This window comes from Mus musculus, chromosome 15 (assembly GCF_000001635.26).
Source record: "Mus musculus strain C57BL/6J chromosome 15, GRCm38.p6 C57BL/6J".
NCBI lineage: Eukaryota > Metazoa > Chordata > Mammalia > Rodentia > Muridae > Mus > Mus musculus.
Genome location: NC_000081.6, coordinates 102,233,416 through 102,258,178, shown reverse-complemented (window position 1 = coordinate 102,258,178; position 24,763 = coordinate 102,233,416). Strand labels below are relative to the sequence as shown.

At 53.7% G+C, this 24,763-nt stretch overlaps 1 protein-coding gene across 4 annotated transcripts; it reads left to right on the top strand.

The window, feature by feature from the left end:
• The first annotated feature begins 656 nt into the window (after positions 1 to 656).
• Rarg (retinoic acid receptor, gamma) lies at positions 657 to 23,241 on the top strand. Of its 4 annotated transcripts, none has more exons than XM_006520650.1 (10): positions 657 to 939; positions 1,643 to 1,709; positions 5,435 to 5,760; positions 16,195 to 16,343; positions 16,980 to 17,121; positions 17,891 to 18,051; positions 18,145 to 18,321; positions 18,585 to 18,789; positions 19,216 to 19,374; positions 21,956 to 23,241. In XM_006520650.1, exons 3-10 carry the CDS (start codon positions 5,577 to 5,579, stop codon positions 22,153 to 22,155), a joined length of 1,377 nt encoding a protein of 458 aa, XP_006520713.1. In that variant the 5' UTR covers positions 657 to 939; positions 1,643 to 1,709; positions 5,435 to 5,576; the 3' UTR covers positions 22,156 to 23,241. The 4 variants fall into 4 exon arrangements, with proteins under 4 accessions (XP_006520713.1, NP_035374.3, XP_011243827.1 ...); NM_011244.4 differs by having other exon boundaries at positions 1,640 to 1,709; XM_011245525.3 differs by lacking the exon at positions 657 to 939 and adding an exon at positions 1,033 to 1,199 and having other exon boundaries at positions 1,640 to 1,709.
• Positions 23,242 to 24,763: the final 1,522 nt, after the last annotated feature.

Sequence of the window (24,763 nt, the reverse complement as noted above, 5' to 3'; positions counted from 1 at the left end):
ATCCAAGTCTAAAGGTGGGGACGATATTGGCAGCGAGAGACCCACGCGCTTTAACTCCTGGAGTCAACTTCAGGCAGAATGAGAGGGAGGAAGCCTGTGAACCCAATTCGTAGCACCTTCATCGTAACCCCCACTAGTTAAACCAGTTTGCTCCTAGGCCATAGGACAGAGAAGGCCAGAGGAAGGGATACTGCTTTGACCTGCAGGTGGAGGTTAACTAAGAAAAGGGGACAGTGCCTTCTCCTCTGGTATACTCCTGCCCCATCACTCCACGTCTTGGCAGTGTCCAAGTCTCTCACTGCCTACCCTGGGAGGTACCAGAGACCGGCCTGGCAGAATACAGCGTGGCTAAAGACAACTCAGTCTCCCCAAATGGCTGGAAGGGGGATAGCGCCAGAGAGAAAGGGTTGGCATCATGGAGCCCAGGACACTGACCTCTGCCAGCTCTGCCCGGCCTCCCGGGGATGGAGCCACGGAAGCCTAGCAAATGGGAGGGGCAGAGACCCAGGCGTCCTGGGCCGCCCCGCCCAGTCCTCCCCCCCCCCAGCCACCACCCCCCCCAGCCCCAGGGCACCGAGGAGGGAGCCGGGCAGGGGCAGGCGGCAGGGGAGGGAGGAGCGAGGGCGGGAGGAGGAGGAGGGAGCCAGGCAGGGAGGGAGGTGGGGGGGGTAGGGAGGGAGAAAAAGAAAGAAAATATTTTCCGTGTCCCCGCCTGCGGAGTCAGTGTGCGGTTTGGGAGAAAATGTGTCGGATATTTTGGGGCGGTCACGTGGGCGGGCGGGCTCCGAGAGGCCCCGGGATTGTCCCAGCCTAGAGCCGTGCCCCCCTGAAGCCCCCCATTACCGCGAGTCACTAACACCGCGGTGCTCCATCCCCGAGACCGCCCGACGCCGGGACCTCGGGGCTCTGCGGCCTTCCTTCCCCCGCCCTCCCCTCCAGGTGAGTCAGGCGGGGAAGCCGGCTCGCCCGCCTGGCCGCCCTCCGGCCGCGGACGCCGGGGCTCCTCTGCTGAAATGAGCCAGGGGCGGGGGCGTCGGGAGCCTTGGGGTCCTTTCCCTCCGGGGGTGGCCAAGCTGTTAGCCGAGCTTATGCGGAGGCTTCCTGCCCCAAGTTGGGGTCAGTCGTGACCCGGGAAGAGAAAGGGGAGATTTTTTTTTAGACAGACTGAGGATGGGCCGGGTTGTCTGCCCTTGATTTTGGTGAGTATTGAAGGAGAGCATTTAGGAAAGTCTTGGGCAAGCGAACCAATGTTCCTGTACTCGGAATGTCAGAGAAGACGGGTTTTCCTCCTCTGGGAAAGGATGGCATTCTTCCACCGGAGTGGGGCGGGGGCATACTGAAGGGTGGATCTGATGGTCCAAGTACCCTTTCTCCAGTGGATTGGCAGGGCTCTGTATGGGGACTAGGAAAGCTCTAGCAAGTGTCTAGGTGGGTAAAGTGGTCTGTGGAGTTTGGACTGCAGAACCTGGATTCTCTCTGATCTATCCCTTACTGCACAAGTGAGCCAATGAAGGGGAGCTCTTTTAGAATATTCTCAAGGGGAGGCCCCAGTGGAACAAAGCTAGAGTTATAACGCCCGGACAGGTTCAGGAGAGCCCCTGTCCTGGAGTGCCACTGACAGCGCCTCTTTCCTTTCCAGCAGTTTCCACCAGGTCCCTCACCTCAGCCTGGCCCAGTATGTAGGAGGGACTCTCTGCAGAGGCCAGAGGGTAAGAATATGCTTAGTTGGTGGTCATGGGGATGGGGCAGCAGGGATGTCTGTCTCGGGGAGGGAACTCAAGGACAAAATGCTCAAATAATTCCCTCTTGTAGGGCTTAAACCCGGGGCAGTTGGGATCCTACTCCTCAAATTTGAGGCTTCTGCCCTTATGGTTATTCTTCGGGTACTGAGTTAGGGTTTGAGGACCACAGCCATTGTCAGTAAGGATACTTAGAGGGGGTCAAGGGGAGTGTGTGTCCAGGGTGCTCGGAGCTTGGTTATCCCAACACACACACACACACACACACACACACACACACACACACACACACACAGTGGCTTAGAACTGGTAGGCAGCATAGGACACGCCCCCCCAACCCCGGGGCACACCCCCACCTCTGGCTCAGAAAGCCACCTAACTGGCACCTCCAGTTCCCCCCTCGGCCCCACCCTGCCCGTGCCCTCTGATGCCCACACACATTCCACTGGCATTGCCTGCCTGCCTCCTGGGTACTGCCCCTCCCTGGGGCCAGTGGGGTAGAGGGAGGGCACCTGAGGATTCAAGGTGGAGAATCAAGGGTCTAGACTCCCCCAACAACGGCACGGAGCCAGGGAAGCTGGGTCCACTGCTGTCTCCTGGAGAACAGGCTTGGGGCTCAGGATAGGGCAGAGGATGCCTGGGTTCTCCTCCCATTCTGGAGATGGGGTCATGGAAAAAGGTGGTCGTGTTTATACAGAGGGGAGGGGGGCAGCGGGTGGAGAGCAACTGACAAGAGCGGCTTTGTTCCAGGCTCTGGAGCGGGCAGGGCAGCAGGGAGACGCCCCCCTTCCATCCGGCAGCCCCCTTCATCCATGCCCTCCCCTCAACTCCACCTCATCTCTAAGAGAAGCTTTGTAAGAACCCTTTCCCCAAGTCAGTTGCCCGCCTTCTAAGCCGCACCATCTGAAGTGGCATCTTGGGAAGAGGGGAGCGTTCTCCTTCTTCTGCAGGTCCCACAAAGAACCTAGACAGTTAAGGCCTCATTTAGGATTTCCTTTGACTCCCGCACTGTTGTCTTACTCTCTTCTACCTGGAACTGAAGTGCGCCCCCTTCCCAGAGAGACCAGACTTAGGAGACAGGAATCTGTTATCTTCTTCACCTCTAAGTCTCCCCTCCCAGGTAGTTGAGGAGGAAGGCCAGGGAGAGTTGTCCTTTGCTTACAATGTCCTTGGTGAGGACCAGGAGCCTGAACACCCCTTCCCCTCCACCTCCTGTTGAAGTTCTGCCCTACCCTAGAGGTCTGGTTCCCATCTGTAGGTAAGATGCCAAGACAGGGATGGCTGGAATAGAGAGCCTATTTCCAGTCTAAACAGAATCTGGGAAAGATTGGGGGGGGGGTGCTCTACCAGTTTATCATTCTTGGCATTGGAGGGGTTAATCCACCTGGAATGTAGCCCAGCCTGTTGAGCTATGGCCCAGGGGCCTAGGGGGCCCTGGACTCCTGGATCCACCTGGGTTTGACTTGGGATGAGGACCTCATGGACCAAGAGAAGGATCCTGGAGGCTATGAGTTAATACTGTAGGACTCTGGGGACATCGGGGTAAAGAGCTAGAGGGTCCTGGGCCTGTTGGTGGCATCTAGTGAGAGTCAGAGTCTCCTTTACGGTTTATTCCTAAGAGTGTGGAGGTTGAGAGAGATAAGAGAAAAGAAAGAGGGGGGGCAGGAAAGGCAGAGGTACAAAGACAAGGGAGAAGACGCTGATCCTAGACAGTTTCTTTTTTTTTTAAATTAGGTATTTTCTTCATTTACATTTCCAGTGCTATCCCAAAAGTACCCCCATATCCTCCCCCCCCCCACTCCCCTACCCATCCACTCCCACTTCTTGGCCCTGGCGTTCCCCTGTACTGAGGCATATAAGGTTTGCACAACTAATGGGCCTCTCTTTCCACTGTAGGCCACCTTCTGCTACATATGCAGCTAGAGACACGAGCTCCGGGGCGGGTGGGTACTGGTTAGTTCATATTGTTGTTCCACCTATAGGGTTGCAGATCCCTGTAGCTCCTTGGGTACTTTCTCTAGCTCCCCTAGACAGTTTCTAACTGGGTGGAATGCCCACCTGGGCGCCCACTGTGGTCCTCTGTCCACTTTTAATCGGTCTCCTATGGAGCAGAGCTGCACCCCAGCCCATTAAGCTTCACAGTTGGTAGGTGGTTCAGGAGATCTATGGAGGATCTTTCCCTTGGCCACCGCATGATGGTGTGCGGGACCTAGATTCCCCTTTCCTAGATCAGGGGTCAGGGAAGCTACATTTGAGGGAGGAAAGAATATAGGGAGAGTTTTTAGGAATTCAGAGAGAGGAGGAGGAGGAGCAATGTAGACTGAGGACAAGGAGGGGGTCTCTTCTGGTTCTCTCCTAGTAGGGCTCCACCTGCCCAAAGAGCATAGGCAGTGTAGGCTGACTGTGGGATGGTTGGTGACAGAGGGAGAGTTGGGAAGGGAAACGAGAAGTACCAAGGAAGACAGAGGAAGCAATTGATAATTAAAAGGCACTCGGGAAGTACCAAGTACGAGATTTTGACATAGCATTTAACATGTGCCCTACTTTATCTTTTTTGTTGTTGTTGTTTTGTTTTTTGTTTTTCGAGACAGGGTTTCTCTGTGTAGCCCTGGCTGTCCTGGAACTCACTTTGTACACCAGACTGTCCTGCCTGCCTCTGCCTCTCAAGTGCTGGGATTAAAGGCGTGCGCCACCACGCCCGGCTTCGGCTACTTTATCTTAAACACTCAGTGCATGTTGAATTAGTGAATCCTCCAAACAACCTTACCAACTGGTGGGTCCTGTTATCCTCAAGTGGTAGATGGCACAGGGAGATTAAATAATTCCTCTCAAGTCCCCCAGCCAGCAAGTGGGGGGCGTCAGTGCAGTTCAGGGAGTCTGCATGTGACTGTACTCTCCAAAGCCGTGTAAGACTCAGAAGTGGAGATATATGCTTGCTACCACCACAGTAGTAAGAGTTTGAATTAGGTGGGGCGGTGGTGGTGCACACCTTTAATCCCAGCACTTGAGAGGCAGAGACAGGCGGATTTCTGTGTTGGAGGCCAGCCAGTTCTACAAAGTGAGTTCCAGGACAGCTAGGGCTATACAGAGAAACCCTGTCTGGAAAAACAAAACAAAAACAAACAAACAAAAAGGAGTTTGAATTAGTTTATTTTTTAAATATGCTTAATTTTTATTTATTCTTTTTTTCTCTCTTCTTCCTTCTTTTCTTTCTTTTTTCTTTTTCTTTTGGCAAGGTCTTACTGTGTAGATCTAGCTGACCTCAAACTCTGAGAGATCTGCCTGCTAAAGGTATACATGCTCAGTTTGAAATTAGGTATCGAACCCAGAACCTTGCACTTGCTACTTGCTAAGCAAGCAACCCACCACTGAGCTATAACCCCCCAGTCTGAGTGTTTGAGTCTTGGGAGTCATACTCTCTACTTTGTTAGAGCAGATGTTTGGTCTAGCTGTGACGCTTCCATCCCAGAACCTCACCAAAAGGTCTTAAGTCATTGTTTACCTTAGAACCTGAGGTTAAACTGATTTCTCAGATTCCGTACAACTTTCTGTCCTGCCCAGTCTATGGAATTGCAAGTGCCCAAGCCAGGGAGGGTTAGGGTTAGGACCGAAGGACAGACGCTCACAGACTTGGGTTGCTTGGTGATCCGCATGAAGATTGTCATCTATGTGTCTTTTCCTTTATCTCTTTCTAGGATCCTTGGAAACCCACTGGACAGACCAGGCAGGGTGGGCACGGAGCCTCCCAGGCCAGGGCAGTGGGCATGGGCGGGGGCTGTAGCTGAAGACCACCCCCGCCTGCTGCAGAGTCCAAGGGATTCCCACGCCGCAGCTACCATGGCCACCAATAAGGAGAGACTCTTTGCGCCCGGTGCCCTGGGGCCTGGATCTGGTTACCCAGGAGCAGGCTTCCCATTCGCCTTCCCAGGTGCACTCAGAGGGTCGCCACCATTTGAGATGCTGAGCCCTAGCTTCCGGGGCCTGGGCCAGCCTGACCTCCCCAAGGAGATGGCTTCTCTCTGTGAGTCTCAGGGGTCTTGGGGAGGAAATGAGGGCAGATGGGTAGGGTGTGATCTAGAAAATGGACACCCTTGTTGGAAAGGTGGGCAAAGATGAGGGTAGTGGGGGTGGAGTTAGATGTATTTGAGGATAGTATCTATGGATGGCAGTTCTGTTTAAATATGATCTCAAAGTAGAGGACCTAAAACTGCCTCCTGGGGGACTCAGCACAGGAGGGGTCACAGTCCTGTGGACACCTGAGCTTGCTTGTGTGTCTAGTGTCCTTTAAGGCTGCATGCGGTTGGGGGTGGTCGGGAGGACAGGCGGGGGACTAGAGAATCTGAGAAGTCAGTCCGTCAGCTGTCTCTGTGATGAAGAAGGGCTGTTGGGTTTCTAAGGCTGCCAATAGGAAGGAAACTTAGTGCCCGGTGCGTAAAGACGTATGGGAAAATGCCTGAAGGTTCTGAGGACAGAAGTAGCCCAGTGGCAAAGAGGTAGCTCTTGGTCTACAACATATCTAGACTGGAGCAAGGGTTACTGGGGAGTATCCTCTCCTTAGTCACATGTTTCTGGACTCCTCCCCTCCCTCCTGGTCTGGAATAGTCCCCACACGCTGCAGACCCCTGCTTGTCCTGGGGCCTGTCCTCTTTAGGTTAAGCTTTTCAATGCTGCCAGCAAGTAAGGCCTGAGCTTCCTCTCTCCCTCTGGGACCCTTCTTTGCCCACTTGGTGATTGTCACTCCTGACCAGGACATGACAGACAGGGGTGTGGTAGGGGGCCTCGGACTCCAGTTTCTGGCACAGGGCTCTGTGTATACAGAAGAGGTTAAATGAAAGGTTTGCCAGGAGCAGGGCAATAGAGACAGAAAAAGAAAGATGAGTACACAGTCTTTATCATGGTGGTTCACACTTTTAATCCCAGCAGTCATGAGGGCGAGGCAGGGATCTCTGAGTTTGAGACCAGCCTGGTCTACACAGAGAAACCTGTTTCAAGGAACAACAGCAGCGGCAACAATAACAATAAAGGTGTAGCCGGGACACTGAGCCAAAGAGAAGGAGGGCCTTTAAGGCAAAGTGGGGACACTGGTGTGCTTCGTATATAGGGGTGACTTTATCTGGAGTGTGTGTGTTTGTCTCCCAGTCCACTTGTAGTGTATGCGTACACAGCATCTCGAAGACTGCTTCTGCACAGAACTCCAGTGTATGCAACAAAAACTGTGAAGAATCAGGAGGGTTGAATATCAAGAATGTAGGGGCTACTTGTGTGGCTGTAATACAACGGAGGTTACAGTGTGGTGTGCAGGGTGTGTGTTTGGAAACTTCAGCTGGACTCTCTGAGTGTCATTCTGTGAACCTGCCTGACACCAGGCAGTGGGAATAAGCCTTAACTCCCGTGAAACGTATTCCTTGCAGAGAACCACACAGCCTAATCATAGAGTCTTCCGACTTGATTTCCCCAGGTTCTATGGGAGGTGACTTAAAGGAGCTGAAGTCAGAAAGGAAGATGGGAAAAGCTGGTGGTAGGAAGGACGCTAAGAGACATGGCTGGTACCCAGTGAAAGTCTCCTTGTGTTCTTTGTATCCTAGATACAGGGAGATGGAGGTCAGGGTTCAAAGTGAGGTCACGGTATCAAAAGCAGCAGGCTGAGCCCCATCCTCAAAGGTCACCCTGAAGGAGAGCACCAACACCAGGGAAGGCAGCTGAGGAGGGTGTGGCGGGCTAGCATGGAGGGACAGGCCCAGGCAGAGAGGTAGCAGGTGGGGTAGGGAGGAGGAGAAGGCCTGGGTCCAGACAGTGTGCTTGGGGTGGGGCGTCCAGCTGAAGGGAAGAAGGAATCCTGGAGTTTAGGGACCCTCTCTTGGTGGGAGAGTAATGGACCAGAGGATGAGAGAGTGACATCTCTCCTTTGCTTTGATCCGCTGTCCCTTTTTGGATGTAGCCATCTAATCATAAATGGGAGGGGTGGATCAGAGCCATAAATCTGATGACGACACACCCATACTCACCTACACTGCAAGGAGCCTCTATCTCTCATATTCAGTGTACCACCCTCTTTCTTTCTCAGGATAAGAAGGGATGGTTTAAGGAGGGGCCTGAAGCTTCTCCTTGGGGGCTGGATTTTGGATTGAAGAGTCAGCCCCTGGCACCTTGGGGATATCCTTGGTGAGAAGAAATCTTGCTCCACCTCTTGGGGCTCTCCTGGGGCCTCAGTGGGTGAGGCAGGCATCATAGAACCCTGTCATGGAGGAGGGGAGAGGAGAGGGGAGCCTGAGCTGCCGAGCTAGGCAAGCATAGACCTGTGTGCATGAAAAACGGAGGGAGTGCACGCGCACCCGTGTGTATGCATGCATGCGTGCATACAGGCCTGCGAATGAAAGGCCAAGTGTCTGGACCTCCGTGTATCTCTCACGAACACTGATGTGTAGTCTATTTGCTTTTCCAGATTACAGGGGCAGAGTGTACCAGCAGAGAAAGGATCCTGTGGTCTTGAAGACCTGGCCCAGTTTGTCCTTCAAGTATTGTGGCGGTAATAGTCGCCATGGTGGTGGGGCCAGTGTCTGTGGGGCAGGGACACTGAGAGCAGACTGGCACAAGGAGAAAAGGGTTGAAGCTGGAGATGCCCAGACCTAGTCCAGAGGGGCAGCTATACAGGTGCAGACCCAGAGAGGGGCCAGGAGGCACAAGGGAAAAAAGTAAGGAAAGAAAGTCATGGCAGATGAGGGTGGCAGGCAAGCAGGCGGCAGCGAAGTCTCCTCCAGGAAAAAAACCCCAGTGGCTGCCTCTTTCTCCTCCCCTCCCAGTCTCTCCTCCTCCTCCGGCTCCAACTCCAGCCCCAGGCCGACACAAACGGGGCTTTGATTGCAACAGGAAACCTCTCCGGCGGGGGGAGCCGAGCTTGCTGCCGCTGCTGGGGCCCAGGCGGCACCCCCCCTCTCCTGGCCCCCTACCCTGTCCCAGCCCCCACCCTGCCAAGAGTGCCTCACGTCCTCGCCTTGGGCCTCACCCTCTCTTTCACACCTCCCTCTGCCACCCCCTCTTCTTGTCTTCGAAAGACCCCTCCCAGAGCTCCTCAGGTGGGACCTATCCCTTTAGGACTTACCCTTTTGGGCGGGGCCGACTTTGGTTTGAAATACCTCTTCAGTTTTTAGAGTGAGATTTTTGGAAGAAAGGGAGGGTTATTAAGCAGGGAGAACTCCAAGTGTGTGATCCTCAAACCTCACGAAAAGGTAGCAAGACCGAGAGAGAGAGAGAGAGAGAGAGAGAGAGAGAGAGAGAGAGAGAGGACTTCGCTGTCCCGCTCCCCCAACCCAGTCCAGGCCAAACTCACATTTTTTTTTTTTTTTTTTTTGCCAGGAACTGGTAGAGCTCTGAGGGGTGACCAGGCTAGAAGCCTCAGTGCTGTTGGCCTTCTCAGTGGGGGAGGGGCACATTCTTTCCCCCGGGACCATAGCTTTTCCAGGATCTAGCTGGGAGGGGGGTGCACCCTGGTGGTGGGGATCATAGGGAAGGGGGTGAGTCAGGCACCAGCCCCCCCTTCATGCCCCCACCAAGGCTGGTGGGGAACATCTGGTTCCCATGAAATGCTAGAGGCTAATGGGTCTAATTGCTGCAATAAGGGTTGGGGGGTGCTTTGGGGAAAAGAGGGGCACTAGATTCCCCCCATTTTGCTTTCTAGTCAAGGCTATACTGTGTCTTGAGCAAGGGCTGGGACTGATGGCATAGACTGGTCTGATACCTTAGTACCTTTTCCCAGTAATGCTCGCAAAGTACACACAGATGGGGTGATGAAGACTGGGGTGCATCTGGTGGAGAGAAAGGGGGGCTTTTGAGAACTCATGGCTTCCTGGAGCCCCCCCCCCCACACTTTTGTGCCCTTCTCCCAACCCCCTCCCTGTGGCCTGGCCACTTCTGGTTCTAATTACCAACCAGGCAGGCCTGACTTAATTGGGACCTTTCAGATTTCGGAGGGGGAAGGGGAACTTACAAGCCTGAAGTTGACTCGTCAAGACTCTTTTTTCATGTTGCTTTTTTTTGTGTGGGGGGGTACTCTTCATTTTCTACTTTTTTTGCCTACTGGTTCTATTCCAATTCAGATACTTAGTCCCGGACTTTATTTTTTTCTGTTTTTTTTTTTTGGGGGGGGGTGTGGGTACGGTTGGATTCAGAAATGGAGTGTTGGACATTATGGGAAAGTTCACATTAGGTTGGAAAGATCTTGTCTTCGTGCCTGCTGCAAGCTCCCAGTTTGCCAGTCCACCCCAGCCCACCATCGCCATCCGCATTTTAGGCCCTCCTCTTCAGCCCTGCCCCCTGAGTCCCTGGCAGCCTCCCGTTCCCCTCCCCCGTTCCCGCCTTCTTTGCCTACTCTGGCACCCCTTCCTGCTTTTTATTCTTCCAACAGGCGCCCCACTCTCTCAGCACCCCAGTGCGACCCCGACTCGGTACAGCAGATTCTTAGAAAAGTGCGCCCCACCCTGGCTCAGCCACAGCCGCCGGGCGGGGGAAGGGGTCGGGCCGGGCGCCGCTCCCGCTCCCGGGCGCTCCCCGTGTGAGCAGCGCTGACAGAGCCGGCTGGGCCGGCCCGCCGGGCGGTCGGGCGGCCGGCGGGCGGGGCGCGGGGGAGGGGGCGGTTTCCGGGAGTCGCCGCCACTGGCGTTGTCCCGGGGCCAGGGTCCCCGATTCGACGCGGCCAGGCAAGGGCAAACTTCTGACGTGGCCAACCCCCTCCCTCGAGCGCCCAGGGGGGCACTGGAGGTGGCACTGAGGGAGGGGCAGCTATTTCCTATGGTGGGGTATAAGTGACCCTGAGCCGTGAATGACCAGCAGGGCAGTTACTGCGAAGGGGCGGGGGAAGCCCTTAGCACAGTGGAAACTCGGGGTGGGGGCAGTTGTCATTGGGAGGGATCAGTTTCGTCTGAGTCGCAAGTTTGGGACTGTAGGGACAGTTTAGGGGGCAGTTTGTGCTCTAAAACTGAAGTCAGGTTCTGGGAGAGGGCAATGAGGGAGGTTACCCGAGGCACTTTGGGAGTGTCAGTCGCGGGATAGAGCTTTGGGGACTTTGAGGGAGGCGGCCCAGCCCTCGGTAGAGGAAGGATAGCCGGAGCTAGGAGGGGTAGACTCCGCTGCGCTGGAGGGGGCGGGGGGGGGGGGACTCCGCTGCGGAGCTGGCGACGGCCAGGGCGGGGTGGGGCGGGGCCGGGTCAGGAGGAGGTGAGCGCGCCCGGCCACCCGCCCCGAGGGGGGTTCCCGGAGAGTTCACCGCGGGAGCGCGCTCTGGCCCTTGGACCGGGGGTGGGAAGATCGGGAAGGAAGGAGGCGGCAGCGCGCAGTGAGCCGCAGGAATGTAGTATTCAGCTCTGAAGCGCGTGCGCGCGCGCGCACTCGAAGGAAGAAGGAGGAGTCGGGCCTGGGAATGAGGGGGGTGGAGGTAACGCAGGTCCTACGGGTCTGGAGAGCTGCGTAGCGCAAGGCATCTCAAGGCTCCCCATCTACACGGCCATTCTTAACACCCTTGCTTGTGTTGACTTGTACGCCGAAGAAAGGGTTGAAGGGAGGGGGAAGACGCTGTGAAAGGAAATGCGCATATTTTATTCCTTCACTCCTTCCCCCAATCCCCACCTGGGCACGCGCTTAAGTGCAAATGTGTTCAGACCTCCAGCTTGTCGAGAGAGCTTGATTGCAAGCATTTTTCCTGAGCCAGGTGTATTTGCACAAATTCTTGCACCTATGAATATATGTGCGTGCAGATATGCGTGTGCACTATTGCACGTTTGCAAATTTGTGGTGCCTGCCAAGATAAATGCTTGCACAGATGTATGTCTGAGCAAGCGCGTGCGCCGCTCAGCTAGTAGACGTATGTGTATGTGTATGTGCTCCACTCCCAGCTCTGCTCATCTTGGTGCCCGGCCCCTTTCGCTCTCCAGGCCCCACCCCCATCCCTCTAGGCTTTGCTTTTACAAAAGGTCTCCACAGAGCTAGCTGCCTAGGCACCCTAAGTGAGGCAGACTGAGGCAGAGGCTACAGCTTCGCCTTCGCGCCCCGCCCAGTTCTTTTCCCTTGCTGGGGATCCCCCTCCTCCCCGCCCATCCCTTACCCCCCATGCATCTCAGCGCCCTACGCTAGCCCTCCCCCTCCCCCCTCCAGGAGCGGGGCGCTGCGGGGGGAGGAGGGGGAATGGGCTGCGGGTCCTTGGTGTTCTAGCACCCAGTTTCTCTCCAAGCCGGGTCGCGATGTACGACTGCATGGAATCGTTTGTCCCGGGTCCGCGACGGCTGTATGGGGCGGCCGGGCCCGGGGCCGGCTTACTACGCAGAGCCACTGGCAGCTCCTGCTTCGCCGGACTTGAGTCTTTTGCCTGGGCACAGCCTGCCAGTCTACAATGTAGGTATTCGAGCTCGGAGATCGGGTGTTGGGTGCACGAGAGGTTGGTGCTTACAATTTCCTTGTGTAAAGTTTGGGACCAGGGCACAAGAGGGTATTCTGGTCCTTTCTATATGAGGTACTGGCCCTTTAAACACGAGGGCCTCCAGAGTCCGTCTCCTTTGCGTGTGTGCTGCAGTGTTTGGAGTATATGTGGTTTTTATGGTGGATGTTTAGCTAGGGCTTCGGTTGATGCCCCTCCAGAGTCCTTGGGTGAGAGACCGATGTATGTTGCTAGTGTGTCCTCCAGTCCTTAGTCTCGGAGGGCTATGGCACCCAGCACTGTGGGCAGCGTTTGTAAAGTCCATGCTGGAAGTTGGGAGTGTTAAAAAAAAAATGCAGAGCGTGTGAATCCCTGGCTTGTACAGACCTAGGAGACGTGGGTGTGGAGTAGGGGGTCTCTCCACGCACTGTGACATTCCGCCTAGGTTGGCAGATGTTCGTGGCCCAATGTGGGGATGTTTGTTGCTTGAGGCCGAGAGGGCGTGTGCCTTGCGTGGCTGCGGGGGCGTTTTTGGAAAGTGCTATGTCCTAGAGTGCATCCTGTATGCTCTGCTTTTGGGGTGCAAAGGGTGTGCACAGAAGAGTGAGAAAGCTGGATTCTCTGTTCATCCTCATTAAAACAACAACAAAAACAAACAAACAAACAAACAAACCTGGAACTGTGTATGTATTCTGTTGTCTTGACAGATGACTTTTTCTGTGGCTCCAACACCACTTAAGCAGGAAGCGAAAAGTTTAAAGCCAAGTTTGGAGTGGGGGGTGGTCTGGAAGTGACAGCTGGTAGGGGATGACAATCGTAAGGCCCCCAAATATCCATCTTCCCCCTCTCTGTAATGGGAGATGCCAGGCTTGGGGCCCAGGAACCCCTTTCCAGAGCGGCAATAAAAAGCTGGGGATGGAGAGGCAGTAAAAATAAAGTCCAGATGAGAAGCGGCTTTGAAGCCTGGGCCACAGTGCCTGGCGGGGGTGGGCTGTTGGAAGGGGCTGAGAGAGGAGCCTGGGACACCCCCCCCCCCCCAAATTTACTGGGGGTTGGCACCGCACTCGCAGTCTGGGTATGGATGACTGCAGACCTAGGCTCGGGGGTGGGGGGAGCACTCTGGGAAGGGGCGGGCAGCGGGCGGGGTGGCTGGCGCTGGGGGAGTGCGCACGCCGGGTCACTGAGCCCCCGCCAACGCGCCTCGCTCCTTGGCACTCAGCAGCGCTGTTTACAAGTTAAGTTTTTTTTTTTTTTTTTTTTTTTTTTTTTTTAGTCCCAGGGCAGAGTTCTCAGATTTAACTGGGATAGTGGAAAGGGAGATATCAAACAGGAGACAGTACTTTGGGATTGGGTGGGATAAGAAGTGATGTACTATTTAAAGGCTGAAGATGGAACTAGTACATTGCACCAAGTTTCTATGAATTCTTAACCTTGCCATGCCCAGTATAATGGGGAACTACTGGGCACATTGGCTGGCATCTGAGTCAGAAATATCTGGGTATATGTGTATGTGTGCGTGGGGGTGTTGGCTGTAAGGCTCCTAGACAGGGACTATATATTCTTATTTAGGCCTCTGGAGACATTTTGGGCTTGGTAGCTCAATATTTTTGCATTTCTGTTTGAGCCAGTAAGTTTGGCCAGTAGTGCACCCCTGTCACACTCAGAGGGAAGGTGGTTTAAAGTAGGGGAGGATTGTGTGTTACTGGCTTTTGGATGGAAACTTTAGTGTCCTGGTGTTGTGCTGACTGAGTGCGGTGTTTGGTAGTAGAGCTGTTTAGCCCGTAGCTCTGTGACTTGTCATCTACCAACATGGAGCACTCATGCCTTGATGTTTGTGCTTTCCTCTGTTTAAAGGTCCAGCCCAAACTAAGGCAGTGCCCACTGTAGGTCTGTCTGCTTTGGCGTCTGTGTCATGTTGGCCTGCAAAAGTGTGTGTCTTCAAGGAGATTGTGTGCTAGATTGTGAGTCCAGGCAGCTCAAGCTCTGGGCCTTGCAGCTGGGAGCGTTTACAGCGGGTTATAAAGAGTTTGTTTGAAGCTCCGCTCAGCCTGGCCAGGAATTTCCTCAATTTCAGCAATTTGGGCTTTAAAAGGAGAAAACCCCGAGCCCACCCCCTCCTCCTCAGCAGGGGCCCCTGCTGAGCCCAGGAGCGGTGTCCCTGTGCTGAGGTCTCAGCTCAGTGTTGAAGAGGGGACCCAGAAGACCCTGCCAGCTTTGCAGAACCCTCCACCCACAGCGACCTCAGAGCCATCGCATGGCACTTTCAGATACCGGGGGCGGGGATGATGTGCCAGAGGGGTGCCGAGAGAGGGTGCCGGTGCCATTAGGATGGGAAAGGCTGCCCGAGGGCAGGCTCTCTGGGGCCTTCGTCTTATAATTGGCTGGTGCTGCCTGCCCCATGCCAGCCTGACCGCACCCAGGCCTTGCGCAAGAGAGGAAATGAGGAAATGAGGCAGCGCTCTGTGGGTAGGGAGGGCGTCAGTGCAGGAGAGAGTACCACCCCACGCTCAGGCCTGTGGGGACCCCAGGATGGGCTGAAAGTGAGGGCCGGAAAGGCCTTCCAGGCTTCCCCAAACCTCCCAGCACCTACCATTCAGGCAACCCCACCCCCAGTCTTGAATAAACTCCCTGCACCCTTCCGCCCCCTTTCTTTTGAGGGGGAATCTAACTCCAGCAGGATTCTTATGCTAATTGGGTGCGTGGGGGGTGGGGTGGGTGGAGAAGGCTTCCCTCTTTGTAAGGTGGTGGAGCTGGTCTGGAACCCCCAACCTATAGGCTCTTCTGTCCTCTCACTACCTTGGGTCTCAGTATGGACTTGTGACCAGGTGGGTTACATGGCATGGGAGGAAGGACGCTGGAGGTCTTCAAGATCCACCCCCCACCACCACCACTTTTTTCCAAATTCGGGCAGCAGGTCCTGCAGGCTGGATAGTTTTCAGATATCCTGAGCTTCTGAGGGTGAACCCTATACTCTCCCAGCCTGTGGCAGGCTTGTACTCTCAGCAGCCTCCTGTATAAAGTGTGGGCTCCCCCAACTCTGGGCCTTGGCTAGGACTCCATATAAACTACAATGACTGTTTTCTGAAGCAGTTCAGGAATGAAGACAGGCTTGGAAAGGGTCTGGGGCAGCTCCCTTCCCCCTCAGCTCTGTTTACCCAGTGTCACCTGACCCTCTGCTACACCCCAAACTGCTCCTGGACCTAAGGGCCTGAGTGAATCCCTGTTTTCCTCCACAGCTTCTTTCACTAAACGCCACGTAGCTATGGTCAGCGCCCCTGAGAGCCTTGGCTCCCCAGTCAGCCGACACTGAGCCGGTCACTCAGCTGCTAATGCTCCTCTTCTGACCTGAGAGCACTTTCAGGAATGACTTACATTAAGTCATTCAGCCAGGTGCCAGCTGTAGGTAGCCTGTCTGCTCCATTTGCCTCTACATCTGCGGCCCTCCTCCCCACCCCCCACCGCCACCAACTGCTTCCAGGGGAACTCTGGGATTACTAGAGTCAGGAGTGAGCCCTAACCTTTCAGTTCTATGCCCCTCCCCGCCCCCTTTAAAAATGTGTATGGTGTTCTGTCTATATGTATTTTCGCGTGCCATTTTTGTGCCTGGTGCCCATGGAAGATGGAAGAGGGAACCGGTTCTGTTAGAACTGGCGATTACAAATGGTTGTAAACTACCATGTAGATGCTGGGAATGGAACCCTGGTCCTCTGGGAGAGCAGCCAGTGCTCTTACCTGCTGAGTCCCAACCAATCTTCAACTTTATGGAGCAGAAGCAGAGAAGTTAACTCCTTGGCCTGGAATTTGCAGAATTGAACGTTAATGTAGAAGAGTTGGCTTTATGGGGGTGGGGATGGGGTAGGGGGCAGTGGTGGGGCCTGAAATCCCAACAAGCTACAAAGAGTGGTGGTCTGGGCTTTCCAGGGAGTACCTGTTAAGGGCTTATGCACAAGGGTGACAACAGCGGTCACCAGCAGGTCCCAAGAAAGAGAGGCCATGGGATGAGGGTGCTTCTGCTCAGCTTCTGCTTATCTTCTCATGCTGCTTTTCATTCAGCGGTGGAGACACAGAGCACCAGCTCGGAGGAGATGGTACCCAGCTCTCCCTCACCCCCACCACCTCCTCGGGTCTATAAGCCATGCTTTGTATGCAATGACAAGTCTTCTGGCTACCACTATGGGGTCAGCTCCTGTGAAGGCTGCAAGGTGCGTATGTGGTGGGGGCGGGTGAGTTTAGCACTCAGTTGACTGGGCTTATACCATCAGAGATGGAAACATAAGGCTGGCTGGCAATGTAGCTTAGTAGGTAGAATGCTTGCTTAGCATACTTGAGAACTCAGCAACACATCAGAGACTCTCTTATGCCAATGCTCTAAGGGCAGAGGCAGGCAGATCTCTGTGAGTTCAAGGCCAGCCTAGTCTACAGAGCTAGTTCCAGGACAGCCAGGGCTACACAAAGAAACCTGTCTTGAAGAACCAAAAATTAATGAATAAGTGATTAGATAAATAAAAATCGTTTTAAAGGTAGGGGGCCCAGGTACTGTGTTCACATGAGTGTTTTTGTCTGTGTGGGGTGAGGGACTGCTTTGGGCATAAATGAGTGACTGGTTGGGCGAGGTGCTGAGGACCTAGCTCAGTGGTGGAATGCTTACAGCATAGTGTACAGAAGGTTTGATAGTGTGTTGTGTATATAGGCATGCATGCGTATTCACACACACACACAAACACACAACACACACGCACGACACGACTGGTCAGGTCTAGCTAGGGCCAATTGTTTTGCTTGAGAAATACTGGTATTCCCAGCACCCTGTTTAGTGACACTCCTGCTTCCAAATTCAGGGCTTCTTCAGACGCAGCATTCAGAAAAACATGGTGTATACATGTCACCGTGACAAAAACTGTATCATCAACAAGGTCACCAGAAATCGATGCCAGTACTGCAGGCTACAAAAGTGTTTCGAAGTGGGCATGTCCAAGGAAGGTAGGCTCTCTCCTATCCTGTCCTATCGTGTCGTGCGGTTGTCCACTTTGCCGTCCAGCTTCCCTGACCCTGAGATCTCGCCTGCCCTGTAACTGCTTTCTTCTCCAAGACCATTCCCATTAGATTAGCTCTCTTCACCCTGTAGCTTCTGTTTGGTGGAGCAGGAGGGTTGGGCTCATCCCTTCCCTCTCCTGTTCTTTCACAGGACAGATCCTGAGATGGCTCTGAGCTGGCCCCTCCTTTCCACTCCCCCCCCCCACCATTGTGCTGCCAAGGCTATAAGTGGATATCCTGCCTGCATATCCTGCCCCCCTCCAACCCCCAGCTCCTGCAGGGCAACCGGAAGGGCAGGATGGAGCCGAATTGGCCTGGGGAGGGAGCATGGCTGTAGGCTCTGGGTGGGGCTGGGGCAAACCAGCCTGGAAATAGGAGATTATGTAGCAGAGAGGGAAACTAAGGCACTAATACGTATTCTTAAAGAGAACTGAGCCCATTAAGCTAGGATGAGAGAAGACGCCCATCAGGAGAATCTGAGCCGGGCGTGGTGGCACACGCCTTTAATCCCAGCACTCGGGAGGCAGAGGCAGGCGGATTTCTGAGTTCAAGGCCAGCCTGGTCTACAAAGTGAGTTCCAGGACAGCCAGGGCTATACAGAGAAACCCTGACTCAAAAAACCAAAAAAAAAAAAAAAAAAAAAAAAGAAAGAAAGAAAAGAAAAAACAGGAGGGTCCTGAGGATCCTGATCCTTCTCTTTGCCTCCAACCCCAAGCTGTAAGGAACGATCGAAACAAGAAGAAAAAGGAGGTAAAAGAGGAGGGCTCGCCCGACAGCTATGAACTGAGTCCACAGTTAGAGGAACTCATCACCAAGGTCAGCAAAGCCCACCAGGAGACTTTTCCCTCACTCTGCCAGCTGGGCAAGTACACCACGGTGAGGAGTGGGCAGAGTCTGGGTGAGGGCCTCAGGAACGGGCAGTGGGGAGAGTGCCCAGGGAAGCCTTCACGGCTCACTTCACCCCTGCAGAACTCCAGTGCAGATCACCGGGTGCAGCTGGACCTGGGGCTGTGGGACAAGTTCAGCGAGCTGGCCACCAAATGCATCATCAAGATTGTGGAGTTTGCGAAGCGGCTGCCTGGTTTTACAGGGCTCAGCATTGCCGACCAGATCACGCTGCTCAAGGCTGCTTGTCTGGACATCCTAGTGAGTTAGGCAGATGAGTTCTGGACCACTCTGACCCTTTTCCACCACCACCCCCACCACACCCTTTAGCCCTCTCCTCCACCTAAGCTCTTTTTGTCTTAGCAGTTCCCTCCTGGTTTGCCTAGCCTCCCCTTTCCAATCTCAAGAGTCCCACCTCTCCGCCTTACTCCTCCAGTTCAGGCTTTCCTTACTGGGAACCAAACTCACTTAGGAATCCTTCCTCAGGAGCAGTACTAACCGTTTTCCTTACCCCCACCCTCCAGATGCTGCGGATCTGTACAAGGTATACCCCAGAGCAGGACACTATGACATTCTCGGATGGGCTGACCCTGAACCGAACCCAGATGCACAATGCTGGCTTTGGGCCCCTTACAGACCTCGTCTTTGCCTTTGCCGGGCAGCTGCTGCCCCTGGAGATGGATGACACCGAGACTGGGCTACTTAGTGCTATCTGCCTCATCTGTGGAGGTGCGGGGGCGCCCCCTGGTGTCTACATGGGCTCCCTCTCCCACCAGACTCTATCCAGACCCTATCCCCACTCTGACCAGGTGGCAGGTCGTCTTTTTCCCTGGGAATTGTTCCTACAGACTTCTCAGCTTATGTATAGTCTTTCTGGCTAACCAGGCTAAGGGAAAAAGAAGGAGGCAGAGTCCGGAGAACGCAGAAGCCCTGGATACAGTGCTGAGATAGGAATTTAATGGGAGTGATATTCTAGAGCAGCATCATTGCTGAGGAGTAAACACAGGGCCTTATGTCAGGGGAGCTAACCTGGAGGGCTAAGTGACAGGAGTAAAGAGTGGATGAGATAGCTTTGAGGCCCTCCAAGTAAGGTCTGTCAGGCGTCAGCCGCCTGTCACTGTGTCCTACCGTGCCTCATCCAATCTCCTTGTGTAGACCGAATGGACCTGGAAGAGCCCGAGAAGGTGGACAAGCTGCAGGAGCCCCTGCTGGAAGCCCTGAGGCTCTATGCCCGGCGACGGAGACCCAGCCAACCCTACATGTTCCCAAGGATGCTGATGAAAATCACCGACCTCCGGGGCATCAGCACTAAGGGTTAGTTCTGAGTCAACTCTCTCTCCCTCCCCAGATCTGCAGGTCTCCTGAGTCACACAGGTGGACAGGCACAGGCAGGGGGAGAGAGGAACCGAGAATCCAGCAACCTCCATGGAGTCCTGGTGTGTGTGTGTTTGTGTGTGTTGCTCGGAGAGGAACCTTGTACCATCCATAAACTAGGCAAATGCTATCTGACAACCTAGCTTCCTTTACTTTTTATCATTTATTTATTTATTATATGTAAGTACCCTGTAGCTGTCTTCAGACACACCAGAAGAAGGCATCAGATCTCATTACGGATGGTTGTGAGCCACCATGTGGTTGCTGGGAATTGAATTCAGGACCTCCGGAAGAGCAGTCAGTGCTCTTAACCACTGAGCCATCTCTCCAGCCCTTCCTTTACTTTTTTATGCCTTATTTTTTTTTCTGTCTGGAAACTAAGGCTAAACATTTTTGGTTTTTTTGAAACCGGGTTTCTCGGAGTACCCTTGGCTGTCCTGGAACTCACTCTGTAGACCAGGCTGGTCTCGAACTCAGAGATCCACTTGCCTCTGCCTCCCAAGTGCTGGGATTAAAGGTGTGTGCCACCACTGCCTGGTTAGATATGCTACCTCAGAAGCTTATTGTAAGGACTAAGTGACTACACTACCTTGTATACTTTGAGATGAGATTAAGAGCCATGCATGGTGGGTGGTCCATGCATGTCATTTCAGTATGAGGGAGGCTGAGGCCGGAGGTTTACTTTGAGTTCATGAGTTCAAGGATAGCTGGACATTTCCACCATCACAGTGTAACATCATGAATATTTGATAAACATTGCCATAAACATTATTAAGATCCTGCCTTGCAACAGCTGGAAAGCTCTGGATGTTAAAGTCTGGCTGCCATACTGGGTAACAGAGCTGTACATCTTCAAAAAAATATTTTACAACTAACCCCCAGGAGGTAGAGGCAGGCAGGCATCTGTGAGTTCGAAGCCAGCCTAGTCTTCCAGAACAGCCAAAGCTACACAGAGAAACCCTGTCTTGAAAACAAAAACAAGCCAGGCAGTGGTGGCGCACACCTTTAATCCCAGCACTTGGGAGGCAGAGGCAGGCAGACTTCTGAGTTCAAGGCCAGCCTGGTCTACAGAGTGAGTTCCAGGACAGCCAGGGCTACATAGAGAAACTCTATTTTGAAAAACAACAAAAAAAAAAAAAAAGAAAAAAAAAGAAATATTTTATGTTTATTGATCGATTGATTGATTGTTTGATTGCATATGGGTTGTTCTTGTCATTGCATGATGTAGAGATTGGGGGGGGGTCACTCACTCTGTTTCACATTTTGTGCAGAGGTCAGAAGGCAACTATGTACAGTTGAATCTCTCCTTTCAGCTTTATATAGGTTCTTGGATCAAAGTCAGGTTGTCAGGCTTGTACTTGTGTCAGCACATTGTACACTGAGCCGTCTGCCATCTCACAGACCCACAGTTTTGAAAGGATGTTGAACATGGTGGTGCATGCCTTTGATCTAAGCACCCAGGAGGCAGAGGCAGGGGTGGGGGTTGGCGGGGATCTCTGTGAGTTCAAGACCAGCATGGTTTACACAGTGAGTCCCAGGACAACCGGGACTACACTGAGAAGCCCTGCTTTAAAAAACAAACAAACCAGAAAACAAAACAACAACAACAACAACAACAACAAAAAAAGGAAGGAAGGAAGAAAAGATACCAAAAGGGCTGGAGAGATGGCTCAGGTGCTAAGAGCACTGGCATTTCTTCTGGAGGTCATGAGTTCAATTCCCAGCACCCTTATGGTGGCTCACAACCATCTATCACTGTAGCCCCATGGGATCCAGTACCCTCTTCAGTGTGCACACATACATGTACACAAGACACCCATATATATAAGTAAATAAATCCATAAAAAGACACCCTGAGAGTTGGGCACATAGTTGTAACACATAGAAAGAAGAGGCAGGAGGATTGCTGCAAGTTCAAGTTCAAGGCTGGGCCAGAGTAATATAGCAAGATTCCATCTTAAAAAAAAATCTGTTCTTGGGCTGGAGAGATGGCTCAGCAGTTAAGAGCACTGACTGCTCTTCCAGAGGTCCTGAGTTCAATTCCCAGCAACCACATGGTGGCTCACAACCAACTGTAATGGGATCTGATGCCTTCTTCTGGTGTGTCTGAAGACAGTGACAGTGTACTTACATATAAATAAATCTTTTTAAAAAAAGGAAAAAGGAAAAAAGAAAGGAAGAATGGGACAAGAAATGAAGCTGCATGCTTTAGACTGTACCTCTGACCCCCAAGAATGGCTGCAGGTTTTGGGTCACATGACAGAGGTCTGAGCTAGCCAGGGCTCCTGTCTCTAAAAACAGCAAAGAGGAAGCTTGAAAAATGGAGACAGGCAGTGCAGGTTAGGTGAAGTTCAAGGCAGGGCTGGAGCACCTAGGGAGCACCACAGGAGAAGGGAGAGGGTGAAGTCAGTACCCAGAAGTGACAGGTCTGAGCTAGGAGCACCTGGGAGGACCTGCACCCATGCGTTTCTGATCCTCTGCGCACTTCTGCTCTCCCAATCCTCTTCGTGTCTCTCTGTAGGAGCAGAAAGGGCTATAACCCTGAAGATGGAGATTCCAGGCCCGATGCCACCCCTGATCCGAGAGATGCTGGAGAACCCGGAGATGTTTGAGGACGACTCCTCGAAGCCTGGCCCCCACCCCAAGGCTTCCAGTGAGGACGAAGCTCCAGGGGGCCAGGGCAAAAGGGGCCAAAGTCCCCAACCTGACCAGGGGCCCTGACCTACCCCGTTGTGGGGTTGGGCCCCAGGCAGCAGACTGACCATTTCCCAGATACCGCCAGTGACTGGGGGAGGACCTGCCCCGCCCACTCTCCACCCTTTTAATGAGCTCGTTATTTTGCCAAAGTTTCTAGGGGTGCCTGTGTTCATCCCTGTCCTGTTCTAACTGGCTCCCTCTACAGTCCCGCGGGACTGCTGCACACCTACCAGAAGAGCTGGAGAAGGGGCGAGCCTGGGTCTAGACTCTAAAATCTCAGCACTGCCTTTCGGATTCAGGCCACAGGCTCCCGACGCAAGAGGAAGCCCCGCCTTCCCATAGCCTTTTCCTCTGCCAGGTGCTTGGGCCTCTGGGAGCAAACAGGAACACTAGAGACCAAAAGGGGGGCCCCCCCCGAGGGAGGGCTGAGCCCACCCTTGTGCCCCACCCTGAGCGCCTGACTCTGTGTGATGAATCTGCCGCGCTCAGTGCCCCCGGTGCCCCATCCTAATCCTCCTGCCGGGTGTAGGGGCAGGCTGGGGCCTGCGTTTCTAGGGTGGGGCCTGAGGGGGAAGGGAGAATGTGAGCCCGAGCCCGTCTGTACCTCTGCTGAAGTACAGCACTCATCCTGGGCCCTCCATTATATAAGCCTCTCCCTTACTTCTGTCTCGTGCCTTGGCCTCCCGCCCTCATCTCAGCCATCAGGCAGGGCCCTCCTACACTACAGAGGGGCCAGGGGTCCCTCTCCTAGTGCCTTCTACCCTTGATCCCCCCAGAGCAGCTTGGCCCCGGGGAGGGGAGATGCTGCTTAGCTGATCCCACCTTGACCCAGAGGAAGCCTCTATTTATTTATTAGCTTTTGTTTACACCCTGGAAATGACCCCTTCCTCCAGGGGTCTTGGGAGGGGGAGCCCAGGGCCTCTGTGACCCCTTCCTTTCTTTCCCCAAGCCCCCAGTTTATATTTAGCTGCCAAATAAGATTCCTGCAGGCTCCCCCATTTCTCTGGGGGGTTAGGGTGCTGTCCCCTCCCCTCTGTTTACATCTCCTACCCCGCTGTTCGCATATTGCTGAGTTTTCTATTTTTGCAAAATAAAGTGATGGAAACTCAATCCGGGTGTGGATCCCTCTAAAGTTGGAGAGGTGACCTGCAGACCTGGAGGAGGAACTGGGCCCAGTGGTGGAGCTGCTAACGAACTTTGTAGTTTTCTTGGGGAAGCAGAATACTGATGTGGCAAGGGAGGGCTACAAGCCACCCGAGCCACCCTGAGTGGCCTCTCCCAGTCACCAATGAGTTCTTGCCATTGCTGGGATCCTATGGGTTCATGCTACACCTAGATGTGTGTTTGCCTGGGATCCTGTGGGTTCATGCTATTCTGAGGTGTGTATTCGTCCGCTCTGGGCAGCAATCTGAGCTGCCATTTGTTTTGCAAGTTGTCCCTGGGCCTGGAAGACCTGCACACTTAAGCTACAGTGTTTTTAGAGTTTGCTTGTTTGAGAAAGGGCCTCACTGTAACTCAGCCTGGCCACCAAGCCTCAACTCCTGAGTGCTGGATCATAGGCCTGAGGCACCACTCTTGGCTCAGTGTTGAACTGACTCTTGAGGGACCTCTGCCCCTCTACAGCCCTTTCTGGCCATTTTATCTCCTAATGTTCTTCACCATCTCCTGCAGGCCTTCACTCTGTCCCACCCCTTTGGAAGACCATTGCCCATTATCACTGTCTGTTGCTCTCTGTGACTTCCCCTAAATTCCCCCACTGAGCCCCAGGACAGAGCTTTCCTTACCTTGCTCCTGGCTATCTTCATCTTTGTCGGTGACCTGAGCTATGGGAAGGAGGTGGGTGTGGGATGGGAGAGGCAAGAAGTGGGGGGGGGGGGGGGAGCAGAAGAAGAAAGTGAAAGAAGATTTAGAGGAAACCACAGGGCCAGGGCCAGGGGGAAAAGAGGGCATTGTCATGGTTACCATCGGTTGAGGGGGAAGGGCAGTAGGTCTGGCTGTCCCTTAGCCTGGAGCCAGTTAAGGCTCACCCAGAGGCCTCCCTTCCAGTCTCCTCCAGCAGCTTCACTCTCAGGAGCATCTATTTGTGATAGGAATTCTTTTGCTCTGTGAGGACAGCAGGAGAGCCAACATGGCTTGTCTGTGCTCACCAGGACACGGAACACACGCTGCTTTCTATAGGGAATCTCTACCAGCACTGTGGTCCAGGGAAAGTTCCCATTTGTATTTACAGAACACAGTTCTCCCCATAGCATGGCATGACATGGCATACATAGTATAGCATAGCGTAGCATAGCATAGCATAGCATAGCATAGCATAGCATAGCATAGTATAGCATAGCATAGCATAGCATAACATAGCAGCTTCACTCCGGGCTGCTCTAGCTGCACTCTTTCCCAGACTCACCTCTATCCTGGCTCCTGGACCCCCAGTGGCACCCCCAAACCTAGCCATCTGCCTCTCTCTAACTTGCCAACTGTCTAGACCCTTAAAGCCTCCACCTCGGGCTGGTGAGATGGCTCAGTGGGTAAGAGCACCCAACTGTTCTTTCGAAGGTCCAGAGTTCAAATCCCAGCAACCACATGGTGGCTCACAACCATCCGTAATGAGATCTGACTCCCTCTTCTGGTGTGT

Bases quoted from the DNA above. Each gene is read 5' to 3' on its own strand.
- Rarg (XM_006520650.1), top strand. From the start codon at position 5,577: ATGGCCACCAATAAGGAGAGACTCTTTGCGCCCGGTGCCCTGGGGCCT. The intron at 18,790-19,215 runs GTGCGGGGGCGC...CTCCTTGTGTAG, and splicing joins TATCTGCCTCATCTGTGGAG to ACCGAATGGACCTGGAAGAG. The intron at 19,375-21,955 runs GTTAGTTCTGAG...GTCTCTCTGTAG, and splicing joins CCGGGGCATCAGCACTAAGG to GAGCAGAAAGGGCTATAACC.